Below are 27668 nucleotides of genomic sequence, written 5' to 3'. Positions count from 1 at the left end.
GCCAGTCATCGATAACACTAGTGACCCATCACTCCAACAACTAAGCAGAACTTGGACCGGTTAAGACTTTACAGACGCTCCCCTTCTTACAACCATTCGACTTACATAAAGCGGTAAATATGAGCATTTTTTACGGGATGTCGAAAAATACCTGGACATTGCTGTGAGTTAGATTTTGTACTGGTGTGCACTTTTTTCCAAGTACAGGATAGTACTGTAGTGCTTTTCTCCGCTTCTACCGGTGTGTGGTGGCGCTGAGAGGTCACACAGCATCCACCTCGAAGAAGTCTAGCTTCTACTTACGACTAGTTCGTGTGTAAACAGTGTTACATGTACTGAATCTCCAGTGCGCTCAGAACTTTGACATTTTTATTGTTTAATATCTCGTGCACCCATTCAATATGGTCATTGTAAAGTGTAAAGAAGAGGCGAGCCGTTTCAATTCAAATGAAAGTGGAATAAGAAAGCTTGATGCGGTTGAAAAGAAATGGTTGGATCACTTTTTTTCTGCCACTTTTTACCAACTTTATCTTTATAAAGCATTTTATTTTATGAAATGTTTTAGTACAAAACAATACAGGTTACTTTTTCAAGCATTAAATATATATTTTATAAACCTTAAACATACGAAATATAGCACTGAAGCAACTCAAGTTCAACTTCCGACCGTCCGGAACTTATCTCGTTCGTAAGTAGGGCAGCGTCTGTACACGACGCAACAGAAAATTTATGTTCCATGGCCTTTTTTCCAGCGTTATTAGATCATTATTTCTCGATAGTGTTATTTTTTAAATCCTGGCTTTTGTTATGGGAAGAATCCAGAGAGGGTTATTTGCGTCTTCCTAGAAACCACCGTTTATTTTATTTTATTTACATTTGGGCAATCCTGCAGTGGTCTCACTTTTTCTGTTACAAACTGACCCCGGGCCCTCATCAACATCTATCTCTTTAGGGATATCTCACATATCAGTTTAAGTTTTGTATCTTATTGTCTTGGACCTGTTAGGTAGCTAGCTATGTGTCAAAGTAATGCAGTGCAGAAAAACCGTAGTGCTGTATTCATGGCATCAAACATTAATAATTTCTAAAGTCTCGCTATTTCAATGGCTGGTAACTTTTAGCAATATTAGAAATTCTTCAAAGCAAAACATCGTGGGAAAACGACTCGACTGCCCAAGGAGTGATGCATTCACAGTATTGAACACTGTAGGAGTTTTTAAAATCTTGCAAACAAAGAAGTTGTAAATCTTGGTGTTTTGGACCTGTTTTCATAACAATGTAATTGGGAAACCAGTTAAACTGTACAAGAGTTTCTGGATTCCCAGTATCAAACACTATAGGAATTCCTCAAATATTGAAAAAGAGGGCAGGGCACTTAAAATCGTATTAGTAGAAATAAGCAGAAAAAATGCATTATGGAAAAACTCGCTTTTACAAAGAGTGTTGCATTTACAGCATCATACATATTAGGTATTTCTGAAATATTGTGGAACAAGACGCACTTTAGAATTGTATAAGTAGTAAAATAGCATAAAATAGACCATAACAATGCACTGGGGAAATCCGCTTGATGTTACAAAAGGTGGCGTTCATAGCATTAAACACTGTAGGATTTTCTTAAATCTCACAAATTAGGACGCATCTTTGTATTTGAAATTACATTAATAAAAATACATAATAAAAATAGACCAACACAAGGCATTGTGGGATAACTACCTGGCAGGTTGCATTCATAGAATCCAAACACTGCAGGTATTTCTAAAATCATGCAAATCAAGACTCCCTCTGCACTTGCAGCGGTTGGCACATTCTCCTAACACGCGAAAGGTCCCCGGTTCGAGACCTGGTAAACATATGTTGGCCTACAGAGGGATGGGCGCCACCAGTCTGTACTTGCCCAAGACACAACACAGGTTAAGAGATCGAACAACTTACCCACCCACTATTAACAAAAGGCATATGAGGGAACTGACCTAAATACCGAAATAAAGACCAAGATTTAATGAAATTAATACTTACCTTGACCTAAATGGAAAGAGAGATGGATTTTTCCATTGTTCAGGAGAGCAACATCTCATATCCGCTGTCAGAATTCAAATTTATAGAAAATATTTTGCTCAGGACAATGTTAACACATTAACTGTGCTTTTTATTAGAAATGAAAAAAAGAAAAAATACATGACCAGTTTACATATCAAAAACAATAACTATTGCTGCTAATAATGTGTTCATTCCTTTATGGTAGAAGTTTAAGAATGAATCGATTGATCAACAACTAATTCGTTATGAAAACAAGTGATTTGACAATCAACATGAAAATTCCCTAAATTTTAACTCGTCAAAATTAATAGTTGCCCTTTTAAAAGTCTGTTTTTTTCACAAATGATCTCAGCTTCAAATAGGTTGGATATCCCTCAATTAAGTATCAACACAATCAGTTTTATACTCCAAAATGATTTCAAGTTGATCCAATCGACCCTATGATAAAAATAGATTAATTGAATGTGGTAAATGGCGCTTTTAAAGTCACTGAAAACATCCCAAAAGCGCTTTATAATGTGCTTACCCATTCACACACACACTAGCACACCAATAGCCAGAGGCAGCCACGGAAGATACCTACCTGCCTATTGGGGGCATTAGGGGTCCAGTGTCTTGCCCAAGGACACTTCGACATTTAACTCGAGGAGCGGGGTGTCGTAACCGGTCCAAAATAACACTGTATTAATCTCATCAATATACGTGATCTGATCTACTGAAATTAGTCACTCTGGGACAAGTATCAAGTTTCTGGTATCAATGGAAAGAATAAGAAAAAAAGCTTCAACTTGATATAGTCCAGGTGTCTCCAATCTTGACAATCTGAGAGCTACTTTTTGTTACTAATTAGCGCAAAGGGCACAGACTTTTATATGGATTTCCAAAAAATTATCGCTTGAGTTTTTCCTTGCCCTCATGTGGGTTTTAGATCAAGGGATGGTGCAAGTATAGTCTGTGGTGAGCAATAATATGTGCAGCCCTTTGGGACCCCTTGGGATCAAGGGCTATACAAATAAACATGACTTGACTTGACTAGATGGCTTGCTAAAAAGTAACTTGATAGTTAGCTAAAAAATAAACAAGATACAAAACTAAAAGGGAGCTAGATAACTAGCTTAAAGTTTAAAAAAAACAACTAAATAGCAAGATAGAAAGCTAAAAGCTAGAAAGTAGGACATAATTTAACTTGATAACCAGGAAATAGATCAAATAATAGCTGGATAGCATGCAATAAATGTAATAAGTTGGCTAAATAGCTTGCTAAATAGCTTAAAATGTAGGCAGATCGCTAGCTACAAAGCTTAAAAAGAAGTAACAAGAGAGCCAAAAAAGTGTAACATTTTCTGCTCATTTACTTTCTAAAGCCCATAAATTGGAATTTAGTCTGTTGAATTTCCTGTAAAATAAATGAAAAAAAAGATAAGGGGATTTATTTAAAACATGAATAGATTCCTGTTGGATTCTTGTAATTGCTTGAAAATAACTATCTCTACTTGAAAATGTGTTTTTTTTTGTCCATGAAGGCCATTAAATGGAATTTATTTATTTGGATTTATCATGTTATTACTATGTTATTACCAGGTTACTTGTTAAAAATAGGGTTAAATAGACTCAGTCAACCATTAAAGAAAATCATTTTCTAAGCAAATCACAATGATCCAGCAATGGTGAGCCATTTTCAGAACTTGTTTCTACTCTCCTCATGGGGCACTTGGGTGCCTGCGGGCACCAGTTTGAAGACCACCGTCATTGGCAAAGCTTTATTTTGAAGATATGGCCGTTTGAATTTCGGCCTACCATAATGGATTCTTGCACCCTACTGCACACTATACGTCAGTTTCCTGTCTTGGAGTTCAAAGGTGACCAAAAGCGAGCGAGGGTCCTTCCGGTTTTTGCGGACTTTGATCTTCCCTTGAAGCTCATCCCCTGCCAAGTGAGGACAAAAACAAACAAGATTCAGAACACGCACGCTCAAACGCATCGCGGGATGTGGCGTCGACATAAAACCCGAACGATTGCTGAGGATGTGAAAAAGTGACGAGCCCTGCGGCCGCACCAACGCATCGGCGCTTGCGGGGGTGATGACAAGCGTGAACACAAACGCCCTTTAATGTATGTTAATAAGCGCCACCGCCTCGCGCCTATATTTGCTACGCCTCTCGCCGGAGGTTACGAGAGGACGCGAGAGGGGGAAAAAGTGCTGAGCGCGGCGCATTTCCGCCCCGGGTTTCTGCCGCGTCTCGGCTGTTGGCGTGCTCGCTCGTGCTTGCCGCTTGGCGCCGCGCTCTGGGTCTGGTGCTGCACTGCAGTGTCGGAGCAGCTGGGACAGTTAATGTGGCTTCTGAAAAAAAGGGAGGAAAGTCAGGAAGGAAGGAAAGAAAGGGACAACAGAAAAAAAGTAAGGGAGGAAAGGAAGAGACGAAAAGAAATAATGAAATGAGTAAAGAAGAAATGGAGGAAAGATAGAGATAAAACAAAGGGAGGTAAGGAAGGAAGAGACGAAAAGAAAAAATGAAATGAGGAAAGAAATTGAGGAAAGAAATGGAGAAAGAAATGGAGGAAAGATATATAATTTATTTCTTAAATAAATATTCTCTAGCCTTTTTTGTAATACTTAAAATAACAAAATCAATATAAGATCTACTAGAATTTATCCTATTTTGAGAAATATTTTTTTCCAAAGATGATAATGAAAATATATTAAAAAAAAACAACGGAATATCTACCAGATTAGACCTTTTTAAACCATTTTAAGCATACAGTATTTCTCAAACAAAAGAAAAACAGTTAAAATGTTTCAAAACTTTAAGAATTTCTTTTGTAGCATATAAAAAGCTTAACATGAGCAAATAATTTCTAACATCTGCTAGCTTATTAGAGGTACATTATTAGATTTTCTATTTTATGACAAAAACAAGGTAAAATATTGTAAAGTATTATAAGAAATCTACACAAAATGAGCACCATTTTTCCCCATTAAACTTAAAGCCATCTAACCCTAAACACATTTTACTACAGGTTACATCTTTCCAATTGTTTTTCTTCCACTTCAAGGTGACTTTGAGGATTTTCTTTTCTCTCCCACAACATGGTTTAGTACAGAACTTTTGTATTCCAGGGAAAAAAGTCACAGAGTGTGTGTGATATAAAGTATACCGCAGACCTTTTCAAGTGAATAGAGAATGCTGTTAAAAACTCAATTTCTGCTTTACGGCCCCTGGAGGAGGTTGAGGACCGTCTGGGTGGCGATGTGGAGCGATCACATCAATAACCCGTTGCACTCTCCCTTGCTCACCTACAAGCAGGCTAATTCGCTTCCTCTTATATGCATCTTTTACGTACATTATAACGTCATCAAATCCGAATGTGGTGTAAATTTGCGCAGCGCATCTTCAATCATATTAGCGGCATTGTTTCATTAGATTTTGCACGAAAACCTAGGGTTACAGTGACCACAGCTTAGGAGGCTTTCACTTCACCGTGTGGAATAAGGTGTTTTAAGGGCCCCTCTTTACACCATTTCCCCCCATCATACAACATAAATAAACGATACGTTTAGTCTGCTTGTTTCTGTGTTTAATATTGGATGCTTACAAAGGAGATTGCATCAAATGCCAGTTTATTTTTACTATTATTTCTCACTGCTGTGAGTAGTTTTGACTACTAGGCATTGTTAATATCATTGTCACTAAAAAACAATAATGTTGATGTTCTTTGTTTTCCGCACACTTAGAGGGAGGTATCCTTTTTGTATCCCGGGGGATTTGATAAAAAGAAAGAGCTGAAGGGAGGATTTACATAACATATTGGAGTTTTTGCACCATGAAGGTTTTTTGTATAGTCCTCAAAATTCATTAATGGCTTCATTGATAAAGTATTGTATTAAAGACTCGCGAAGGCTTTAGGAAGGGACACTGAACTGAATAGAAAGATAATGGCATTGTGGGAAGGAGTTCAGCCGATAGCGTTTCAGCATCATGATTTTGTGATGCAAAGCCATTGCAGACCAGAATCATAGGTGATCAAGCTCAGACAGGCTTCTTAGAAGAGTAACCCGCCATGCGCACAAACACTGCAAAGTTTAATGTTATAAAATGTTGGGCATGGAAAATATTTTTTTATTAATGTCATATATTGGGGAAAATGACATTAAATGAGTACAAAATGAATTTAATTCCACACCCTGAGGTGAAAACTTCGTAGACACTGTAACCCAAGGGTTTATTGTATTGAAAAGAAAAGGAAGAATCCTTCCAACCAAAAGGACTGAAGGAGTAAGGCGGGATTTTAGACCCCTCAGGCAGTGCAGTAGTAAAATCAAAAATGAATTCATGTAGCGTATGACCACTTGGGCTAAAGATGTTTCTAATAATTGCAAATTTCAGACACTGCCACGTGAAGCAAAATAGATATTTCAGTCACGAAGCTTCATTGAGTCAGACTGAACGTTAGAATGAGGCAAGTTACTGGCCAGGAACCAGCAAGAGTTACTACTCAAAGCCAAGGAGTCTACAAAGGTTTAAGCATATCACTTTAAACATTTAGTATCTTGACCACATGTCATTCAATTAGGGGGGAAATCTGAACCAGCACTGCCCTCTGCACAATATATATATATATATATATATATATATATATATATACTACCTGAACCACCAGGAGCACCGGGGTAGCTATGTCAGTATGCTCTTCCTGGACTTTAGCTGTGTTCAACCAAGATGCTAGTGGAGAAACTCTTTCAATAGGGCTCTCCTCCATACTTGTATACCATGATAGAACTATATACATTCATTTCTAAAGCACTTGCAACCTAGGCCAGTAGGCAAGCACAACTTTGTGAATTTTGCCCCAATATTTTTCAAAGGGACAGTGTGTATTATTTAGGGTATTACAGTGGTACAAAACAATATTAATTTGAACAATATGCAGAAATGCATAAACTTTCATGTAAGCATTCATGTAAGCTGACATAATTGTTTGCAATCTTGCTGCTACGGGTACCCCCAAAAACCTTGTAAAAGGTTTTGCGAAAAAAAAAACTAGAAAAAGCGGTAGTTTGGTCTCTGAGTCATCATAGTTTGTATTCTTACTTGTGCTTTGTAGCAATAATTTAATGTAAGGTTGTAAGGTTTATTGTTCTATATTCTATATCAATTATCCATTATCGGTCAAATCATAATACGCTACAAAGCCAAGGGGCCGAGACACTTGCGAGGCCAAGAGGCCGAGTCAAGGTCCTAGCCACAGAGCCATGCAGTGATCAGCGCGAATGCACCGTTCCCAGAGGTACTGCAATACCGGGTCGATGCGTGGAGTGGACAGAGCAAGCTCTTATTCCATCTCCGGATTGCAAAAATCAAACTTACAGCATTGCTGACAGAGCAAGCTCACGGCTTTTATTTACTTAAGACTGACACATACCGACAGTCCAAAACCCACAGCCGGCGAATTGAACGGAAAATGATACCGGTAGTTATCACAATCACTCACCTTTACCCGTCCCCACTTCCCATCAGCCCGCGTTTGCTCCGCCCCTTCTTTCTTATTTGCACGTGAAAAACATCAGCAAGTGTCTCAAATAAATACAAATAAATATATTACAAAAATATACAGTTGCAAATACATATTATACATAGTTACACATATTTACAAAGAAAGACGGTACACCGAGAGTTTTCAAAGCTTTAATAATAATAATATAACTTTCATTCCAAACCGTGCCTGTGAAAAGTACCACCACGCTACTCGTAACACGCTCGCAACGCACAAAGCGTAGCTGTTAAAAAAAGCCGTACCGCAATTGCGAAATTCCCGATAAACCGTCCTCGTCTTTCTCCTCATAACTGTCGCCATCAAGGGCGTCTTCCTCATAATCGGAACGAACCTCTGTCCTCTGTCATACGGACAATTCGAACATAGACTAAGAGGATGCAGTCTACCTCGGCGCACAATGTCACCGGTCTAAATTTTACTTTTTGTACTCGAGTGCCGCTGGTGGTCGTTAGAAAAATTACATAAATTGGCCGCTTCACTGAATAAGCCGCAGGGCTGAACATTTAGGAAAAAAGTAGCGGCTTATAGTCCGGAATTTACGGTAAATCTGTTTTAACAATGTACACAACATTGTTGTCAAGGACTATTCTATTCTTTTCAGAACACAAAAAATAAAATCATGGATTTTGTTGTGCTTGGTAAATTACAGTTCAAAACAAAAAAACAACGCCCCGAAAAAATAATTCTCGTCGTCCTCCCATCCTTTAATTTTTTCATAAGTGGTCCTCTGAGGAAAAAAGTTTGGACACCTCTGATTTAGAGTGTGACCAAACAAGCTCCGAAGATAATTACATCATTAATCATTATATTAGCTCTTCATCACCAAACGAATAGCCTAGCTAATGATTTTCATTTTGCCCTTTGTCATACTGATGCACATTGGTTTCAATAGAATTAAGAGCCCGAGGTCGCAGATTCTCGTGTAAGACTTTTGCAAAGGTTATTAATAAATAAGAATAAAACATTCAATATAGTGCTATTTGGATTTCTATTTTTCATTGGTTAGCCACGAGGCTCTGTGAATCAATACATGCTAGCGGTTATCATATGGGTTTGGCATGCTGGCTTCGACAGCTGAATTTGATTTGTTGGGATTCGCGTCTGTCTTTCGTCGTGACGGATAACGAATGTCGTGCAGGTTGAGGAACTTTTGACGGTGATCTGCAGACCGTTCTACCTACCGAGGGAGTTTAGCGCGACCATCATTACTGCCGTGTACGTGCCCCCCAGCGCTAATACGAAGGAGGCAATGGACGTTCTCTACCGAACTGTGAGTGAACTGCAGCATGCTTACACCGAGTGCATTTTTATTGCGGCGGGGGACTTTAACCAGGCCAATATGAAAACAGTTCTCCCGCATTTCCATCAGCATGTAAATTTTGCTACAAGAGGTAGGAACACATTAGACCTGGCCTACACAAACATCAAAGGTGCATATAAAGCAGCCCCCCGCCCCCACCTCGGCTCATCAGATCACCTTTCTGTCATGCTAATTCCAGCATACAAGCCCCTGCTGACCAGAGAAAAACCTACAGTGAAGCAGGTGAGGGTGTGGTCTGAGGGGGCAATGGAGGCACTACAGGACTGCTTTGATTGCACTGATTGGGACATGTTTAAATCGGCTGCCACTTACAACAACAAAATAAATATAGATGAGTACGCCATTTCTGTGTCAGCCTATATCAGTAAATGCGCAGAAGACGTCAGCAATACCAAAACTATATGCACCCGTGCCAATCAGAAGCCCTGGACGACTGCTGAGATACGCAAACAACTAAAAGTACGGAACCTTGTCTTTAAATCTGGTGACATGGAGGCGCTGAGATCAGCGAGGGCTAACCTGAACCGTGCTATCAGACTAGCAAAGCGAACGTACAGTCAAAAAATCCAGGAACGTTTCCTCAACAAAACCAACACCAGGGATATGTGGAAAGGCATTCAGGCCATTACCAAATACAAGCCAACCACCGCCCCAGTGCAGGACACTAGCATGGACTTTCTGAATGACCTCAACAAATTCTTTGGAAGGTTCGAGGCACAAAACGGCACCACTGCAGCGAAAGCGGTTCCAAATCAGGACGAAAGAGCACTCCACCTGGACTCATCTGACGTGAGGAAGACCCTGAGAAGGGTCAACACAAGGAAGGCTCCAGGCCCGGACAACATTCCGGGGCGGGTACTTAGGGAGTGCGCCGATCAGCTGGCTTGTGTACTAACAGACATTTTCAACACCTCGCTAGACCAAGCCAAAGTACCATCATGCTTTAAATTTGCCAACATCATCCCAGTGCCAAAGAAACCCCAGATCTTATCATTCAACGATTACCGGCCCGTTGCACTGACTCCTATCATAATGAAGTGCTTTGAGAGACTGGTTAAAGAGCACATCACCTCCAGTCTCCCCTCCTCATTCGACCCCTTTCAGTTTGCCTACAGGACAAACTGCTCCACCAGGGATGCCATCTCCTCTGCGCTTCACCTGAGCCTGACACATCTAGAGGAGAAGAACACCCATGTGCGGATGCTGTTCCTGGACTTCAGTTCAGCATTCAACACCATCGTCCCACAACATCTGGTAGACAAAATGAGACTCCTGGGTTTCAACACCCCCCTGCGGAACTGGCTGCTGGACTTCCTCTGTGACAGACCCCAATCAGTGCGGATAGGTCAGAACAGTTCAGATGTCATCTACCTCAGCACGGGCTCCCCCCAAGGCTGCGTCCTAAGCCCCTTGCTGTTCACCTTGATGACACACGACTGCGTCCCTAGGTCCGCCACAAACCACATCGTGAAGTATGCTGACGACACAACAGTGGTGGGCCTCATCAGGGATGACAACGACCTAGCTTACAGAGAGGAGGTGGAGCAGTTGGTGGGCTGGTGCAGGGACAACAGCCTGGTCCTGAATGTTGACAAACTAAAGAGATCATTGTCGACTTTAGGAAAAACCAGCCCAACCATGCCCCACTTTGCATCAACAACAAGGCTGTGGAGGTTGTCAGCAGTATCAAGTTCCTAGGGGTGCACATTACAAACAAACTCACCTGGTCCGTGAACACTGCATCACTGGTTAAGAGGGCACAGCAGCGCCTGTACTTCCTGCGGAGGATGAGGAGAGCCCACCTGCCCCCACCCTCCCTCATCACATTCTACAGGGGCACCATAGAGAGTATCCTGACCAGCTGTATCTCTGTGTGGTGTGGAGGCTGCAGCGCTACCGACTGGGGTAGTGTGAGGAGGGTAACGAGGACAGCAGAGAAAATAATCGGGACTACACTTCCCTCCATTCAGGACATTGGCCAGAAGCGCTGCCTATCCCATGCTAAGAACATTACCGGGGACCCCTCTCACCCCCATCATGGACTGTTCACTCTGCTAGCCTCTGGGAAGAGGTTCTGCAGTGTGCGGTGCAGGACCACCAGGCTCCGCGATAGTCTAGTCCCCCTGGCCATTAGACTTTTAAATGGTCAATCTAACATATAGTTAACTTAAATCTAAATGGCTGCTAATCTGACTTTTTGCACTACTGGCAGTTTTTTATAGCTTGCCACTCATTGCACATTGCTCTCTGCACTATGGTAATTACAGCGTTATTGTTACAGTGTTAATGTTACTGTGTACCTGACTTGTTAACCTGACTGCCCATTTTGCACATCTGGTTAGCTACTCTTCTTGCACTATGGTAAAATACTATACGTAGCCAATTACAATACAACTTTATTTATATCTGTACATTCAAGGAAACTGTGGGAGTCAGATGCATCGACATTTCGTTCTGTATACACGTGTACTAGAATGACAATAAAGTAGATCTGAATCTGAATCTGAATCTGAAATCACTGCCGGAGACGGATTACCACACCACGTGGTTGCAGAGAATCATTGAGTCCGGTGTTTTTCAAACATTGTGCTGAGGCACACAAGTGTGCCGTGAGATTTTTTGTAGTGTGCTGCAGGAAATGGCCCAAACTGATCTTTTTCTGAAAAAGCATGCCATTGCTCAATATTTCTGCTATTTTAGTCAAGTCATTTTTATTTGTATAGCCCTTAATCACAAAGAGTGTCAAAGGGCTTCACAGGTTATTACACTATATTACACAGACTATTTTCCCGACTATTATTATACATTCCCCTGCTCTGGAACTGACGAGAATTATACAATGATCAGTCAAAGTAACTAACTTGGTGGCAGTGCGTTACTCTTATTTCTTCATGTTCCATATTTTACAGACTATAAGGCGCACTTAAAAAACCCCAACAGTCCAATAATTCAAAAGTACGCCTTATAACCCGGTGCACCTTAAACAGTGCAGTGAAAACGTTTTTCAGGGTTTTTCACAAAATTATCACTTACAAAGGTTTCAGATCATCAAACCAATTTTAATATCACAACAAGGTAACCCAAGGAAAAACAAAATGGAGTTTTGAATTGTTCCATTGTATTTATTGAGGTACAGAAAAAGTAGGCGTATCTGGCTGTACGTGAAGAAGTAATTGGCCAAAAATAGCATCCATGAGATGGTTTCCGGGCGAAAACCACTGCTGTCACAAAAGAACACAAATAGTCTTCTCATATTTGCCAAGCATCTCGATTATCCTCAAGACTGTTGGAGAAACATTATGCGGACTGCTGGGTCAAAAATTTTACTTCTTGGAAAGTGTGAAGGTCTGACGTAAAAATGGCACAGCATTTGACAAAAACAACAAGATGCCAAGAGTAAAGCAAGGGAGGGCTGCTTTGCTGCATCAAGACCAGGACATCTTGCTGTGGTTAAGGGAATAATCAATTCTGGTGTTTAAAAGAATATTCTGAAGAGAAACGTCTAGCTATGTTGACAACGTCCGTGTATTATTTGCCCTCATGTAGATTTTAGATCAGGGGATGGTAACATAAGTCTGTGGTTTGCAATAATCTGTGGTCTGTGCAGCCCTTTGAGACTCTTTGTGATTAAGGGCTATACAAATAAACATGACATAACTTGACTAGCCTTCTGTTTGTTCCATTAAAGCCCTCTTTATTCATGCAGCAGGACAATGATCCTAAACACACCAGCAAGTCCACCTCTGAATTGCTCGAAAAAAAAAAAAAAAAGATTCTTGAGTGGCCAAGTCAATGTCCGGATTTAAATCCGATTGAAATGCTGTGGTATGGCCTTAAACGGGCAGTTCATGCTAGAAAACTCATGGAACATTTGACAACATTTTGCAAAGAAGAGTGGGAAATTATTTCTTAATAGCGTTGGGAAAGACTCATTACCAATTATCAAAGATGGCCCGACTCGCTATGCAGCCCTTCGAGACTCTTTGTGATTAAGGGCTATACAAATAAAAATGACTTGACTTCAGGGGGCCATTAATTTTTTACAAAGGACCAGAAAGGTTTAAATATTTTTGTGCGTTAATAAATAAAATCAACCTCTTAAAACTGCATTTTGTATTTCCTTGGGTTGTCATTGTGTGATATTAAAATTGGTTTGATGATCTGAAACCTTTATGAGCGGTAAAAACGCAAAAAACACAGAAATCAGGAAGGGGGAAAATACTTTTCATGGCACTGTGTACCAAAACTGAATCAAATGTGATCATTTGAGTGGTTTATTCAGGCACAAAAATTTAATCTGGCTTCAAAATAAAGCAGCCGTAGACTAAAATACTAGACTTGAATCACATTTTTTGTTTGTTATATCAATTTGTTTTATTTATTTTGATTAAAAATAGTCCTGTTTAAAGTGAATGCAATATTTATATAAGGGCAGTGTCTGAAACTCATGACAAAAAGTTACCGGACACCAGGGCAGACAACTCTGAAAAGTTGCCTGCCCAGCTATAATGTTGCTGCCCCATTTTTCCCAACTTGAAACACATTAAGACGACTCATCGGAAAATAACCCATTGTTGCAAAGTATTAAGGGTTGATAATCAGAATATATAACAGAACAACACTTTGAAATTACGTTTATCATAAACCTACTTATAACATTCATTGCATGCATGACATCGCTGTTTTCCATCTGCCATCAGTATGAACCTGTATTTACTCATCTTCATTCATGCAATGTTTACGTTGCGTCGTCTCATACAAGCCACGTGAACTCCTCTTTACACGATGCTTTTAATGTACTTTTACGTTTTGTAGCGTCATAAATTTTGTTAGCTTCTTTTGAATCTTCTGGGCCTGAGGTTTTGGCTTGATTCCTCACCACATCCATTTTTATTGTGTTCTCTGTGCGTCTACTTTGAAAAATGATATGCAAATGCAAGACCTTATAACGCTTGCAAATTGCCAAACAAACCAACATTTCCAAACCGAACAAAGATTTCGAAATTGGAATAAAGCAAATGTTCGATTTGAAAAAAATAAAAAAAATAAAAAAATTTTGTTGAAAAAGTTTTGTAAGTTGTACACCCGACGTAAAAGATGCACGCCCCGGGCGTCCGGGAAGACGTTATTTCAGTCACTGATAAGGGTTGTGAAACACTGGTTTAATTCCCAAATGCAGAGAAAAAAACGTGTGAAAAGTGGGGCTCGATCTGAAAATGATTTAAAACATTAGCGAAGAAGGTTTCATACGAACCAGCTTGGACTGAGATGGGGTTCTCAAGTAGGAAGACAGTTTGTTTCCAGTGAGTCTTTTTGGCATGAGGACCCGTGGAGAACATCACCTGGAAAAAACAGTGTTGTTTAACACACTCAAAACACAAAAATAACCCAAATTTTTTGTCAAAATCTAATCAATCCCATCTTTGTTTTAAGGAACTATATTCTTACAAAAAAAGGTAAAATAAACAACAATAACGATGCTAACACAGTTAGGGTTTAGGAATTATAGCCCTTTACACGCCTTATACCCCTGTTCAAAGGACCAAAATTAATCGGAAAATAAACTCAGAGGGCTTAATTGACTCGGGATGTTCCTCCCTTGATAGCCTGACATCAATTCAGTAGTGAAAAGTTCTGGAGTTGATCGTAGGTGTGTGGTTTTGCATTTGGAAGCTGTTTGTGTGAAACACACAGAGCGTGTGTTCGAAGCACACAATGGAGGTGAAGCCAAAAATCTCGTGACAAAAAAAGAGACACTCAGCTTTATTGTCAATTCTGCAGCAAAAACTGAAGATTGAAAATGCATTTCTCTCAGCTCTCTGTGTCTAGAAAATAAAAACACAAAGCTAGGATACACTACACGACAATAAGACACACATGTAGACAGTTCGACAGACAGTGCACACATAAGTCAAAATGCATAGCGGTTCCTTGTAAACAAAAAGTTCTGAGTTGTTCAACAAGTTCTAAGTTGTAAAGCAAATGTACATGATTGAGACAGGTGTAAAGTTTTCTTATTTTATTCTAAAATGTTAAATTGTTAAAGTGATGTAGTTTCCTCGAGGTAGTCGGCATGTGTCCATTTGTTGAAATAAAAAAAATGAAAAAAAAGGGGTAAATTCAGGCTCTGGGTGGAGCGGGTAATAGGGAGAGAGTGGCTGTCAGGAAGGATGGCAGAGCAGGGAGGGAGTTCAGCATCCTGATTGCCTGGTGGATGAAGCTGTCCCGCAGTCTGCTGGTTCTTGCCCGCAGGCTCTGCAGTCTTCTGCCTGAAGGCAGCAAGCTGAGGAAGCTGCAGGCTGGATGGGTGGAGTCTCTCGCAATAGAGCTTTGCGTCCTGAATGGATTGGAGAGAGGCACGATGATCTTTGCTGCGGGTCTCACCGTGCACTGGAAGGGTCTTCTTACAGGAACTCGTGCAGGTTCTGTACCATATGGTGATGCCAAAGGTCAGGATGCTCTCGATAGTGCCTCTGTAGAAGGTGCGCAAGATATGGGCCAGGGCTCTGGCTTTTCTCAGTTTCCGGAGGAAGTAGAGGCGATGATTGGCTTTCTTGGCCAGTGATGTGGAATTTGAGGTCCAGGAGAGGTCCATAGCGACGTGCACACCCAGGAAGTTAGTACTGTTTACCCTCCTCACCACAGCACCTTTGATGGTCAGGGGTCCACAAGAATCTCCTTAGTCTTCTCCACATTCATGGAGAGGAAAAAACCATAAGGAAGTTCGCTGAAATGCTTGGATAAGTCAAATCAACAGTTTGGTACATTCTAAGAAAAAAGGAATGTACTAGTGAGCTAGAAAATTCAAAAAGGTCTGGATGCCCAAGGAGAACAATAGCAATGGACCATTGCTGAATACTCTATAATAAAGAAAAATTACTTTACAACAGCTGAAGTGAAGAACGTTCACCAAGATTTGGGTGTATCTATCTTTAAGTCTGAAGCATAGAGAATACAGTACATAATACAAAGTAAACACAGAGGTTTTACCACTAGGTGGCAAGCCATTCATCAGTCCTTAAAGTAAACAAGCCAGACAAGGCTTTGCACCCGAATGATGGGAAGAAAAACATTTGGAGAAAACGGTACAGCACAAAGCACGGCACATCATCTGTGAAACATGTCGGAGGAAATGTGATGACATGGGCATAAATGGCTTCCAAGGGCACTGCGTCACTTTAGTTCATTAATTGCATCCCAACTGATAAAAATAGCCGAACTCTAAAGTATACAGCGATATATATGGAATTGAATTGTCTTTGTCGTTGATATCAACATTGTGAAACATTGTATGCAATGAGATTAGACATGTCACTCCAGGGTAAACATGTAATTAAGTCTTTAAAGAGGGAAAAAGAGATAAAAGACGATAGAATGATGCAAGGCAAAAGGCTTTCTGCTGAAAGTCAGCCTAATACTGCAGAGATAGTTGAACGATGCTTAAAAGTGCAGATGGACAATGGCCCAAAGTATAGAGCAAAAGCAACAGAGGAGTTTATTAAGAAGTGGTTTAATTCTGCAATGGCCCAGTCAATCACCAGATCTAAACCCAATCAAGCATTCATTTCACCTGCTCAAAACTGGGCTTAAGGCGGAACGACCCACAAACAAGCGACCACTCAAGGCTGCTGCTGAAAACGCCTGGCAAAGCATTAAGGAGGAGGAAACCCAGCGTTTAGTGTTGTCCATGAATTTCAGACTTCAGGCAGTTATTGACTGAAAAGGATTCGCTCAGAAGGTCAAATTCTTGGAATATAAAATGGAAAAATGTGCTATTTTCTTACTTTTTGTATGTTTTAGAATTTGGAAATCCCTTTAAGGACACTTAAAGCCAATTTTCAAATACCTCTAGTACTATTAGAAGAAAAAAGTTGTTGTTAAACATGTATATTCCCGGTGAGAATCATGTATTTTGCAGATGAACAAATATGTCAGGGATTTACATATGCAATTTTTGAATCTTGCATGAAACAAGTCCCTCACAATAAAGGTAGATGTTGGGTAAAAATTATACACCTAGAGATTTCGCTTTCAGGTGCAGGAAGTTCCTCCCATTAGAATTTACCACTGGGAAATACTACATTAATTTTTTTGGATGGCCCATAGTTGATATGTAATCTTTGCACTAATACACATTTCATAGTAACCTGTTTAGGTGCAGCATCTGCCTGTCCTCTTAGGCACAACTCGTAGGGGGCTATTACACTTAGTAGGACAGTGGCATACAAACTTATACCAGCTGCTGTTAATCACGAGTGAAAAATAAATGTAACAGCAAAGCAAAGCCAAGCCACCAGAGCACTGTTGCCGTCATTTCTAAATGGATTGGTTGAGGAACATGGCAACGATTACAAACATTTAAAAAAAAAAAACGTAACCATATATTCTAGCACTTTTTAAACCCTGAAAACACAACACTAAAATGTAAGCATTTTCAAGGATTGCACACACCTGTACAAATGCTGACATTATCTGCACTTCAATTTAGGTCAAGATATATTTCATTTCACATCCGATGCGGTTTCATGTAGAGCCCAACTTCAGAAAATTGTGTGTCTGTCCAGATATTGTCTGGCCTAACTGTATATATTCTTGGTGGAGTAAACAAAATGAAAGTCGTCTCATAAGTAAAATAATCAAAATGTAGACAAGGCAAGAGGGTCGTAAAGTTGAAAACTTCGTTAATAAGGACTAGAAATTTTAACGGAGAAACACAGATGTATATTTATAGTAAAACCAAGGTCAATCACGACATTAGGATGTGTTGTGCTCAACCATACAGTCATTGAAAATCAAATGAACTGTCAACAATAAGGTTATTAACAATAAACAACATCGGAACATAGTCCACGTTTCAAGTTGAACACAGCAAGTTGACACTTAAAGCGAGCTCGGTATTTGTTTTCTGACCGGCTGGCCGGCCCTGTCGGCTAAGTGCTTCTATATCAGCAACGGACCGCGCTGAGCGTCGATCGCTGACAAACGCCTCGAGGATGAGAAGCAAACTGAAGCATGAATATGATCGACTTCCTGTTAAATAGCTTTCTCGTTGCCAATGACGCTTACCTTGCTGCTGCAGCCCTTGTCAAAGAAAACGTCGAAGTAGCCCACAATGGCCTGCAATGGAAAATTAGAGCTCAGTTAGTTCGAGAAAACTGAAGGTAGGGGAACCATAAAAAAATATTCTCCCACTAGCAAAAATGTTAGCTAATGTTAAGCACAATTTTCATCTTTTAAGCTATATATATATATATATTTAAAAAAAAAAAAAAAAAAAAAAAAGGAACAAAGAAAAATCTATCCTAAAATTAGTCAAATGACCTTGTCTAGCAGATAGATTTGCTTTTTTAAAATTATTGGCTATCATCTTGATAATTTTGCTTATTTTAGGTATAGAGTCATTTTTACACGAGTTTTCAGAAAAATTTAGGTTAAAATGAGCAAAATAATCTGTCAACGAATTAAAAAAATAATTTAAGGAGGTTTACGCTTTAAATAATACATTTGTACCAAGAACAAGGTTGGCAGAAAAAGATTGTTATTTTATAGTATAATTTATATTCTTATGATATTTTACATTTAAAAACATCCTTAAATTTACCAAAAGTGCCTTAGGTATCAAATAGTAGAACATTTTGATCCCTAAAAATATTTGTTTTAACGTTGGAAGAAAATAATTTCAGACAATTTTAGGGCAGAAGTAGCTCAGGAGGTAGAGCACTCGTCTTGGGATCAAGAGATCGCAGTTCGAATCTGCGGCTCCTCTGTGTTACGCGTCGAAGTGTCCTTGGGTAAGACACTGAACCCCTAATGCCCCAAATAACCAGGTTTGCGCCTTGGCTGCACAGTCGCTATTGGTAAATGTGAAGCACATTGTAAAGCGCTTTGGGAAGTCCTCATTGACTTGAAAAGCGCTATATAAAGGCAGATCATTTCATTTCACAATGATATTTAAGTATACATTTGTATATTAAAAACTAAATCAATACAACATAACTTAAAACTAGAAACATTACACTTAAAATAAGGACATTTTTCTGCAAGAATTGATTTTACAGTGGAATTCTGTATTTTGCTCATTTAAGGTATACAGACAACCCCTTACGATCATTCAACTTACATAAAACGGTAGATAAGAACATTTTTTTCGGGATGTCGAAACATTCGGACATTGCTGTGAGTTAGATTTTGTATAGTGTGCACCTTTTTCAGAGTACAGGACATTACTGTAGTGCTTCTTTCCGCCGCTACTGTGGCGCTGTGAGAGATCACCCAGCATCCACCCCGAAGAAGAAAACCGGATTCCTGTTCCTAGTTCGTGTGTAAAGATTTTATACTGTCTATACTATGTAAATACCATCTCCAGCGCGACATTTTCATTGTTTAATATCTTGTGCATCCATTCAATATGGTTGGTGTGAAGTGTAAAGAACTGGAGAGCTGTTTCTTTTGAAATGAAAGTGGAATAAGAAAGATTGATGCGGTTGATAAAATGACCGTGACGCTTTTTTCAGCCACTTTTTACTAAGGAGGAGGACCTCTTCCAGTGCATCTACCAAAATTAAGTTAAACTCAACTTTATTTGTCTTTATTAAACATATTATTTCACGAAATGTTTATTTTTTAGTACAAAACAATGATTGATTGATTGATTGATTATTGCTCCAGCGAAGGTCGGGGGTCCCGTCCCTGTGCGTCGAGCCGACCAGATGAACCAGGTTTTTCCAATGCTGGCGGTCTTGTGCCAGCTGTTCTGCATCCTCTACAGCAACTCCGTGTTGTTGGAGGTCGCCCGCAACGACGTCGAGCCATCGAGTGCGGGGTTTCCCTCGTGGTCGTCTCCAGCCTGCTGCCTTTGGGTCAAACTGGAGAATGGCTCGTGTCGGATGGTCTGGTGGTAGACGAAGGACATGGCCAAACCAGCGGGTGCGGCGTTGTGCGACCAAGGAAGATGCTCGGGGCTGGCACGTGCGGGCTCTGAGCTCTTTATTGGAGACTCGCTGGGGCCACCTGATGTTCTCGATGGTTCTGAGAGCCCTGCTATCAAAACCGTCGATTCTTGTGGCCAGGGTGTCGTTCAGGGGCCATGTTTCTGAGCCATAAAGCAGGATAGAGAGTACGGCGAGGTTGTAAATGCGGAGCTTCGTCTTGCGTGCGATGGTCTGGTGCCGCCAGAGTGGTTTCCAGAGAGACTGCAGAGCAGATGCTGCCAGGGCTCTTCTGCGGAGAATCTCTGGTTTTAGGTCCCCATTGTGTGTCACCATGGACCCCAGATACACAAAGCTCTTGACAGGCTCTACGATGTCGCTACCAATTTGGATGGGAGGTGGATCTGGTCCATCACCGACATACATGAACTTGGTTTTCGTCCAACTCACTTGGAGGCCAAGCCGCGCTGCCTCTTCGTGTAAATGCCCAGAGCGTCTCTCAGCTGGCTGTAGGAAGTGCTGAGCATGATGGTGTCGTCAGCATACTCCAGGTCAGTCAGGTGGTAGTTGCCGAAAGACACCCCGGGGATGCGCTCACTAACCCTGAACATCAGATGGTCGATGATGCAATTAAAAAGGTCGGGAGCAGCCACGCAGCCTTGACGAACGCCGCTGAAGATAGTAAACCAGTCGGAGTCAATGCCGTTGATACGGACACAGCTCTCTGCGTTGCTGTAGAGTAGCTTGAACAGGGCTATGATCTTGGGTGGTGCTCCGAGAGCTTGGAGGATGTTCCACAGTAAAGAGTGGCAGACGGTGACAAAGGCGGCCTTCAGATCAATGAATCCGATATATAGATGGCGATCTTTACGGAATTCACGGGTCTTCTCTATCAGCAAACGGACGGCAGAGATGTGGTCCGTTGTGGAGCGGTTGGGCATAAAGCCAGCCTGCTGGGGACGGCGGCAGCTTCTGATTGCTGGAAGGGCACGGCTGAGCAAGATCCTGGTAAAGACCTTGCCCGGGATGGAGAGTAAGGTTATACCTCTGTGATTTCCACAGACAAGCCTGTCACCCTTGCATTTCCAGAAGGGCATGATGACTCCTCTGGTCCAGTCCGTGGGCAGCTGCTCCGATTCCCACACCTGGTTGAATAGGCAGGTTAGCCACTCCACCATGCCATCACCGCCGGCCTTGAGCATCTCGCCGGTAATGGCACAGATGCCGGGGGCTTTCTTGGTGTTCAGCTTCTTCAGAGCAGCTCTCACTTCCTCGGGTGTTACAGGGTCTGTGCAGCAGGCGTCGCTAGGAGGTGCTGTGTTTGCAGCCACTAGGAGGGTGGGATCAGCCGGGATGGTGCTGTGCTGCAAGAGGAGGCTAAAGTGCTCCTTCCAGCGCGCGAGACAGTTGGCTTCTGTCATGATGAGGTTGCCGTCTGAGTCTTTTACCAGGGCTGTCTTTATGTGTGGGCCGCTACGGGCTTGGCGTAGTAGACTGAATACGCGGCTCATGTTGTTGTTGTTGGCCGCGGACTCAAGCTGTTGGGCTTCTGCCTGCCAAAACCTCTCCCTATCTTCAGCAATGGCCACATTGCGCAGGCGGTTCAGTCTCCGATACTCCGTGAGGTCGCCTCGGAGCCGGGCCTCACGCCGCTGGTCTATGATGTTTAGTGTCCTCTCTGATATCTAGGGCTTTCTCGGGAAGGATCGCGGGCGTCCGAGGACATTGTGAGCAGACTGGAGGACACTTTCCTTGAAGGCCGCCCAGTCTGTCAGCTTGTCAGGAGCCAGGGCATCGAGAGTGCGGCGGATGGAGCAACTGAAGTCTCTGGCGATGTTGGGGTCACTGAGTCGGGAGGAGTCGGGGCGAGGCAGAGTCTTGTGCCGGTTGGCTCGGAGCTTTAGCTTGAGCTGGGCCACCAGCAGACGATGGTCTGTGTTGCCAAGCTGTGCTCCTCTGAACACCCGGCAGTTGGTTACAAACGACTTCCAGCGTCGTGATATCAGGATGTGGTCCAATGCCTTCCTGGTTCTGCCATCTGGGCTGTACCACATCCAGTGATGGATGCATTTCCGGGGAAACCAGGTGTCAGCAACACAACGGTTGTTTTGGTGGCAGAGTAGGAGGAGGCGGTTGCCATTGTCGTTTGTTGTGCTGTCAACGAAGGTGGTGCCGACAGGTGAGCCGGGGGACCGATCATTGCTGGATAGAGTGGCGTTGGCATCAGTGAGGATGATGGTGACGTCGTGTGGTGGGGCTTGGTCGACAGCCTGGTGGAGTTGGTCAAAGAACGCGTCCTTCGCATCCTTCGCATCCTCATCAGCGACATCGGTGGGGGCGTAGGCGACGATCACTGTCATCTTGCCGTGATGGTGGAGGAAGCGAGCAGACAGTAGTCTGTCGCTTATTGGTGTCCAGCTGATGAGGGACCTCCGGAGGGCTTTTGGAATGGCGAGAGCCTCACCGTAAAGGCCGGTCTGACTCTCGGGGCCACTCCAGATGTAGCAATGGTTGCCAGCTGTTGTTTCACCATTGCCTTGCCATCGTACTTCACAGAGCCCTGCCAGGGTGATGTTATAGCGACAGAGCTCTCGGGACAGCAGGGTGGCAGCTCCGGGGCGAAGGAGTGTCTGGACATTCCAGGTGGCGACACTGGTCTTACAACGAAGGTCGATCCGTACTCGTTGGTCGGGGGCAGGCTGGGGTCCGTTACCGTGTTAGTCAGTCCGGCTTCTTTCTCTGGTCTGTTTCGTAACAAAGGGGGTTTCTCCTGGGTGAGTTGTTAGCCCTCCGCAGGATAGTCAGTTGGTGGGGCTGCCACCTCACAGTGTACCGACACGCTGGGGTCTTTGTTTGTCTGGAACCTACCCCGGAGACCGGCCCGCCATGGGTGACCCTACCAGGAGCAAGCTCCCGACGGTATCGCTCTCCAGGGTCACTGGAACACGCAAGCCCCCTCGCCGCATCAAGGCCAGACCCATCCGAGGGGGACAAAACAATGCAGGTTACTTATACACGCCTAAAAACTCATATAAACCTTAAACATACAAAATATAGCACTGAAGGAACTTACAAACAAATTCAACTTACTAACGATCGTCCGGATCTCGTTCCAAAGTAGGGCAGCATCTGTATTCTTATCATATTTAAGCTTTTAATTTTTATTCTCAAATAAGAAAAATGGGAAATTAACAAATTTGTCCCATCTAGAATTTTGTCGATTTTATTATTTAACAAACAAAAAAAAAACATCATTAGCAGAAAGTTTGACTTAATTTAAGTACATATCTTCCGGTTTTGGGATACAGTACTATATTCCAATAGAAATAAATATACCTAAGACAGCAAAATTAGAATGGTAAATAATGATTCCCATTTTGAAAAATATATATTTCCACGATAACACAAACAACTTCACAAGAGCAAAAATGTGTACTACTTGATATGTATACTGTAAACTTTAATTTGACAAAAATCCAAAATCAAGTAAAATAGGCAACATTTTTTGCCAATGAGGTAAACTTATATTTTTCTGCTGTGCTGCAGGTCAAAAGCATCTAATACAAACTTACTTTTTCTTTTGAGCTGAACTTGTTTTGCTCTCCCTAACCTCATCAAAGAAGCTTGTCATGGCACAAAAGAAACACATTAAGAAGTAGTTGGAAATATTGCTGACCATTTCAAATCAAACAACCTCTGAGCACAAAATTAGCAAATGTTGCTTTTTTGAGTGTATTGCAGCAATGTGTTTGCTTGCATTTTCACATGCTCCGCTCAATTCTCCATATGCAGCATGTATAAAAGATTGTTAGAAATAGTGAAAACAACACAGGAAGGACAGTCTACTGCCTTTGGTTTTTCTCAAAACACCCCCCCAGGACTGATTTTGCTCCAATTCTCCCCCCGTTTGGAGGAGCAGAGGTACTCTATCAATCTCGGGAGCACACTTGTAGTGGCGACCATGCAGAACTAATAGCTTTTAATCCCGACACAGCTGACAACTTGGGAGTCCGGCTTGGAGAGACAAAGGACGGAATCGATGCGGCACGAAACGGAAGGGGGGGATGTCTCTTTAAAGTGACAGCGTATAATCATTCACCACTAGAGGCCGTAAGACTAGAGCTGAAGCGTGTACATTCACAGAAGACACACTACAGGAGCCTGAAGGATACCAATTCAGACAAATTAAAAAATGCTACTCCTACATTTTCTAGGTAAGGCTTATCAATTTTTTTTAATTGGGTTTTATTTTGTAGTTAGACATAGCTAGGGCCCGTCATATCAGACCCTGTCAGAACTGGTGTGGACAAAATACTCCTGCTTGGGGATTTTACACTCCAGCCTACTCTAAGTTTTGTTTACTTCGAGAAACTTGTTATTAACATAACGTGAGGCTTATCTAGGAGCTGACCATCTTGCTGCTTCCCGTCACTCCAAAAAAACAAATCTGAGTAGAAAAACGGTGCCTGCGATCCAATTGAGTCTCCTTATTTAGTTTCTTAGTGCTTTGTAACACGCACTTTCAGTTGCACTACACAATACAGCGACATTTAGTGGTCGAATATTACACAGGGTAAAGTAATATTATCTAGCCTAATATTAAACCCTCATGTTGTGTTAGGAATTGGCACCACTAACCGTTGTTACCTGATTAATTTTGACCCAGGGTCTGAATCAGCCCTAACCACCAAAAACAAAAGAGTATCACCAGATATAGTTAACACAACATCCTAACAAACATTATGCATCCATAACCATATATTCCCATTGTAATTTAATTTTATGGCCCCTGAGACACATCAGCTATTACATTTTATAACCTTGAAAGGAGGCGCTGGAGACCCTAACACCACATGAGGGTTAAATTCAAATTCACTTCAGAGAAACTGATTTACAGTATTAGAATATTGATAATAAAAACTTCAAAATACATAAAAAACATTGCTCTGTATAAAAAAGTCAAAGGCAAGCAATAAGCTACGGTTGCAGAACACACCCGAACGCCAAAAACACCCAGATCCTGAACGACTGCATTTAATTTTCATCAGCATTTTTGCCAGGGGCCCCGAAAGTGTCGGCGATAAGTGATGACGGCGGGCTTCCTGATGGTCCTCCGAGAAAGCCCGACTGCACTGCAAGCGCTCTCCCGCCAAGTCCAGGAAGCGCGCCGGGAAAATTAATAATTATCATCAAGGATAACACCAACAGGGAGCAATTCATCATTGCTCCCCTTTCGCCTGGCCATGTGTCAGTTAGCCGAGTGGCCCGGTTAGATACTATTATACAAGAGTGGGGGTAGGAGGGACGGAGGACTGCTGACGGGGACTGTTTGGGGGGTTGGTGGTGGGGTCTAATGCGCTTTTGATAGGGTTTACCCAGGCGTGCAGGCTGCAAGCATGAGCACCTCGCCGACGCTTTGGTGTGAATTCCCTCTAGTACACTGTTTCTCAACTGTTGGGTCGGGATACAAAAGTGGGTCCCGGACCAGTTTTCGGTGGGTTTAAAGCCTTTACCGTGGCAGAATAATGCTGAGAGGAAGAAAATAACACGGGGTCAATTTCACTCCTTAACAGTAGATGGAGAGGTAGCTCAGAAGGCGCGCTCGTCATGGGATCAAGAGATCGCAGTTTGAAGTTACATGTCGAAGTTTCCTTGGGTACGACACTGAACCCCTAATGCCCCAATAAGCAGGTTGGCGCCTTGCATGGCTGCACGGCCGCTATTGGTGTGTGAGTGTGTGTGAATGGGTAAATGTGAAGCATATTGTAAAGCGCTTTGGGAAGTCTTCATCGACTTGAAAAGCGCTATATAAATGCAGACCATTTCATTTCATTATGAAAAAGAATCAAGCGTATAGTAAATAATTGCTCTCATTGTGAAAACATTGTCAAAATGAAGTGTTATGAAGCTTTTACCAATATTTTCTCTATGCTTCCACGTTTGTGCGGGCTGCTCGCTATTTGGCTTTGGCTAATGTTTATATTATAACACAACAGACTTAACTGTCTACAGTTCTGCAGGTTTCATTAGAAAACACAGTTTGATCCCGTAAGTCCATTGGTTGGCACGAAGCTATGTGCATGGATTTTAACTAACTATTATTAGTCTTTTTTACAAGTATGCAAGTGTGACTATTTGTTGCATTATACTGCACAGACCACCACACCATCGTAATAATCTTTTATTGCTGCCATTCACTGTCCTGTTTGTTTTTTAAAAGACAGAAAGACTCTCAAATAAGTGAGAAATAGACCGTTATTTGCAACCTTGTCATCGTAACAAGTCACTTGACTAAAAGTATTAAAGTAGGAGAACTTGTTTCGGTTATTTAAATTCTAGATCAAGTTTTCTTTTGATATGGCCTAAGCCTTTATAGGTACAGAACTAAAAATTCTGCAGGCCCTCAAAAATTTGTCAAAATGTCAAAAATAAAAATCGACTGGCACCCATATTTCCCATTTCAGAGAAACATCTGGCGTGAATAATTTAATTTTCAGCAGAACAAACGACTACTAATAATCCAAACATTCCCCTCTCTTGGAAGAGCTTGATTGTAGCTTCAGGCGATTTAAAAAAACACAAAGTGCAAGCATGTAAATGCACAAGGGGCTAAAGAAAGGATGCCTGTTAAAAAAAAAAAGAATGAGAGGATTTATCTTGCGTGTGAGCGGCACAGACGCAGGGGTTGTGCTGTTCATTTAATGCAAGGTTAGGCAGGCTGAGCTGATGAATGGACTGTCGACGGTAGAACAAAAGCAGGCGCTCCATCATAGGGCGGAAGGGGCGGCGCCTCACCCTCTCCAATCCCAGGGCGCTGGTCTAGGAGCGGTTTACCCTTCACACATCCTAACCTTAACTACCGTTCGAGATCTGCGGACAATACTGACTCCAGATCCGTATCTTTACGACGGCGGGAAGCTCTCGCGCCGGTCAATAATCATCTGTAAATCCAGAGACAAGCAGCTTTGATGCCAAAGGGAAATAGAAAAGGGAAAATTTAGACCGGTGGAGCCTTCTTTATAGATTATGTGCACTTTATAAGCTTTGTTTTGGTAGCATTAAGAAAGTGGATTTGCCACTGTGAATAAAACATTCTACACTGGAGAACTTTGAGTGTTAAATGAAGGATTGTTCTTTGCAATAAAATATTGAGAAAATAAAAAGTCTATGTAGCTACAACTTATTCTCAACTGTGAGCAAAGCACGGGTGGTGATGATGTTTTGGTTTAAGATATAAGTATATATATATATATATATATATATATATATATATATATATATATATATATATATATATATATATATATATATATATAAAACCAAGATCGGGCCTGTCCCACTAAACTTTCAGCTCATATAAGGAGAAAACTGATCAGAGATGCAGCCATGATCACTCTGGATGAACTGCAGAGGTCTACAGCTGAGGTGGGAGAATCTGTCCAAAGGACAACAATCAGTCGTATACCGCACAAACCTGGCCTTAATGGAAGAGTGGCAAGAAGGAAGCCATTTCTTAAAGATGTCCATAAAAAGTGTCGTTTAAAGTTTGCCACAAGCCACCTGGGAGACACACCAAACATGTGGAAGAAGGTGCTCTGGTCAGATGAGACCAAAATCGAACTTTTTGGCAACAATGCGAGACGCTATGTTTGGCGTAAAAGCAGCACAGCTAATCACCCTCAACACACCATCCCCACAATCAAACATGGTGGTGGCAGCATCATGGTTTGGGCCTGCTTTTCTTCAGCAGGGACAGAGAAGATGGTTAAAATTGATGAGAAGATGGATGGAGACAAATACAGGACCAATACAGGATCTGGAAGAAA

The 27668-nt window shown here is 41.8% G+C and overlaps 1 protein-coding gene and 1 pseudogene across 2 annotated transcripts in view; both read right to left on the bottom strand.

Moving 5' to 3' along the window:
- Window positions 1–2434: 2434 nt before the first annotated feature.
- Window positions 2435–27668, bottom strand: part of prmt3 (protein arginine methyltransferase 3) — an 87645-nt gene continuing 62411 nt past the window's right edge. Inside the window, exons 14-16 of one of the 2 annotated variants that reach the window (XM_088333844.1) lie at window positions 17981–18031; window positions 14169–14256; window positions 2435–3966 (exon numbers count right to left, since the gene is read on the bottom strand). In XM_088333844.1, the coding sequence (XP_088189970.1) occupies window positions 3857–3966; window positions 14169–14256; window positions 17981–18031 (249 nt within the window). In that variant the 3' untranslated portion in view covers window positions 2435–3856. The other variant, XM_088333843.1, reaches the window with a different exon arrangement.
- LOC148367057 (U2 spliceosomal RNA) lies at window positions 7305–7426 on the bottom strand (annotated as a pseudogene).

Source organism: Urocampus carinirostris, chromosome 4 (assembly GCF_059441175.1).
Source record: "Urocampus carinirostris isolate Australia breed hairy pipefish chromosome 4, RoL_Ucar_1.0, whole genome shotgun sequence".
Taxonomy (NCBI): domain Eukaryota; kingdom Metazoa; phylum Chordata; class Actinopteri; order Syngnathiformes; family Syngnathidae; genus Urocampus; species Urocampus carinirostris.
The sequence above is the reverse complement of the archived record's forward strand: the minus strand, read 5'-3'. Positions and strand labels throughout refer to the sequence as shown.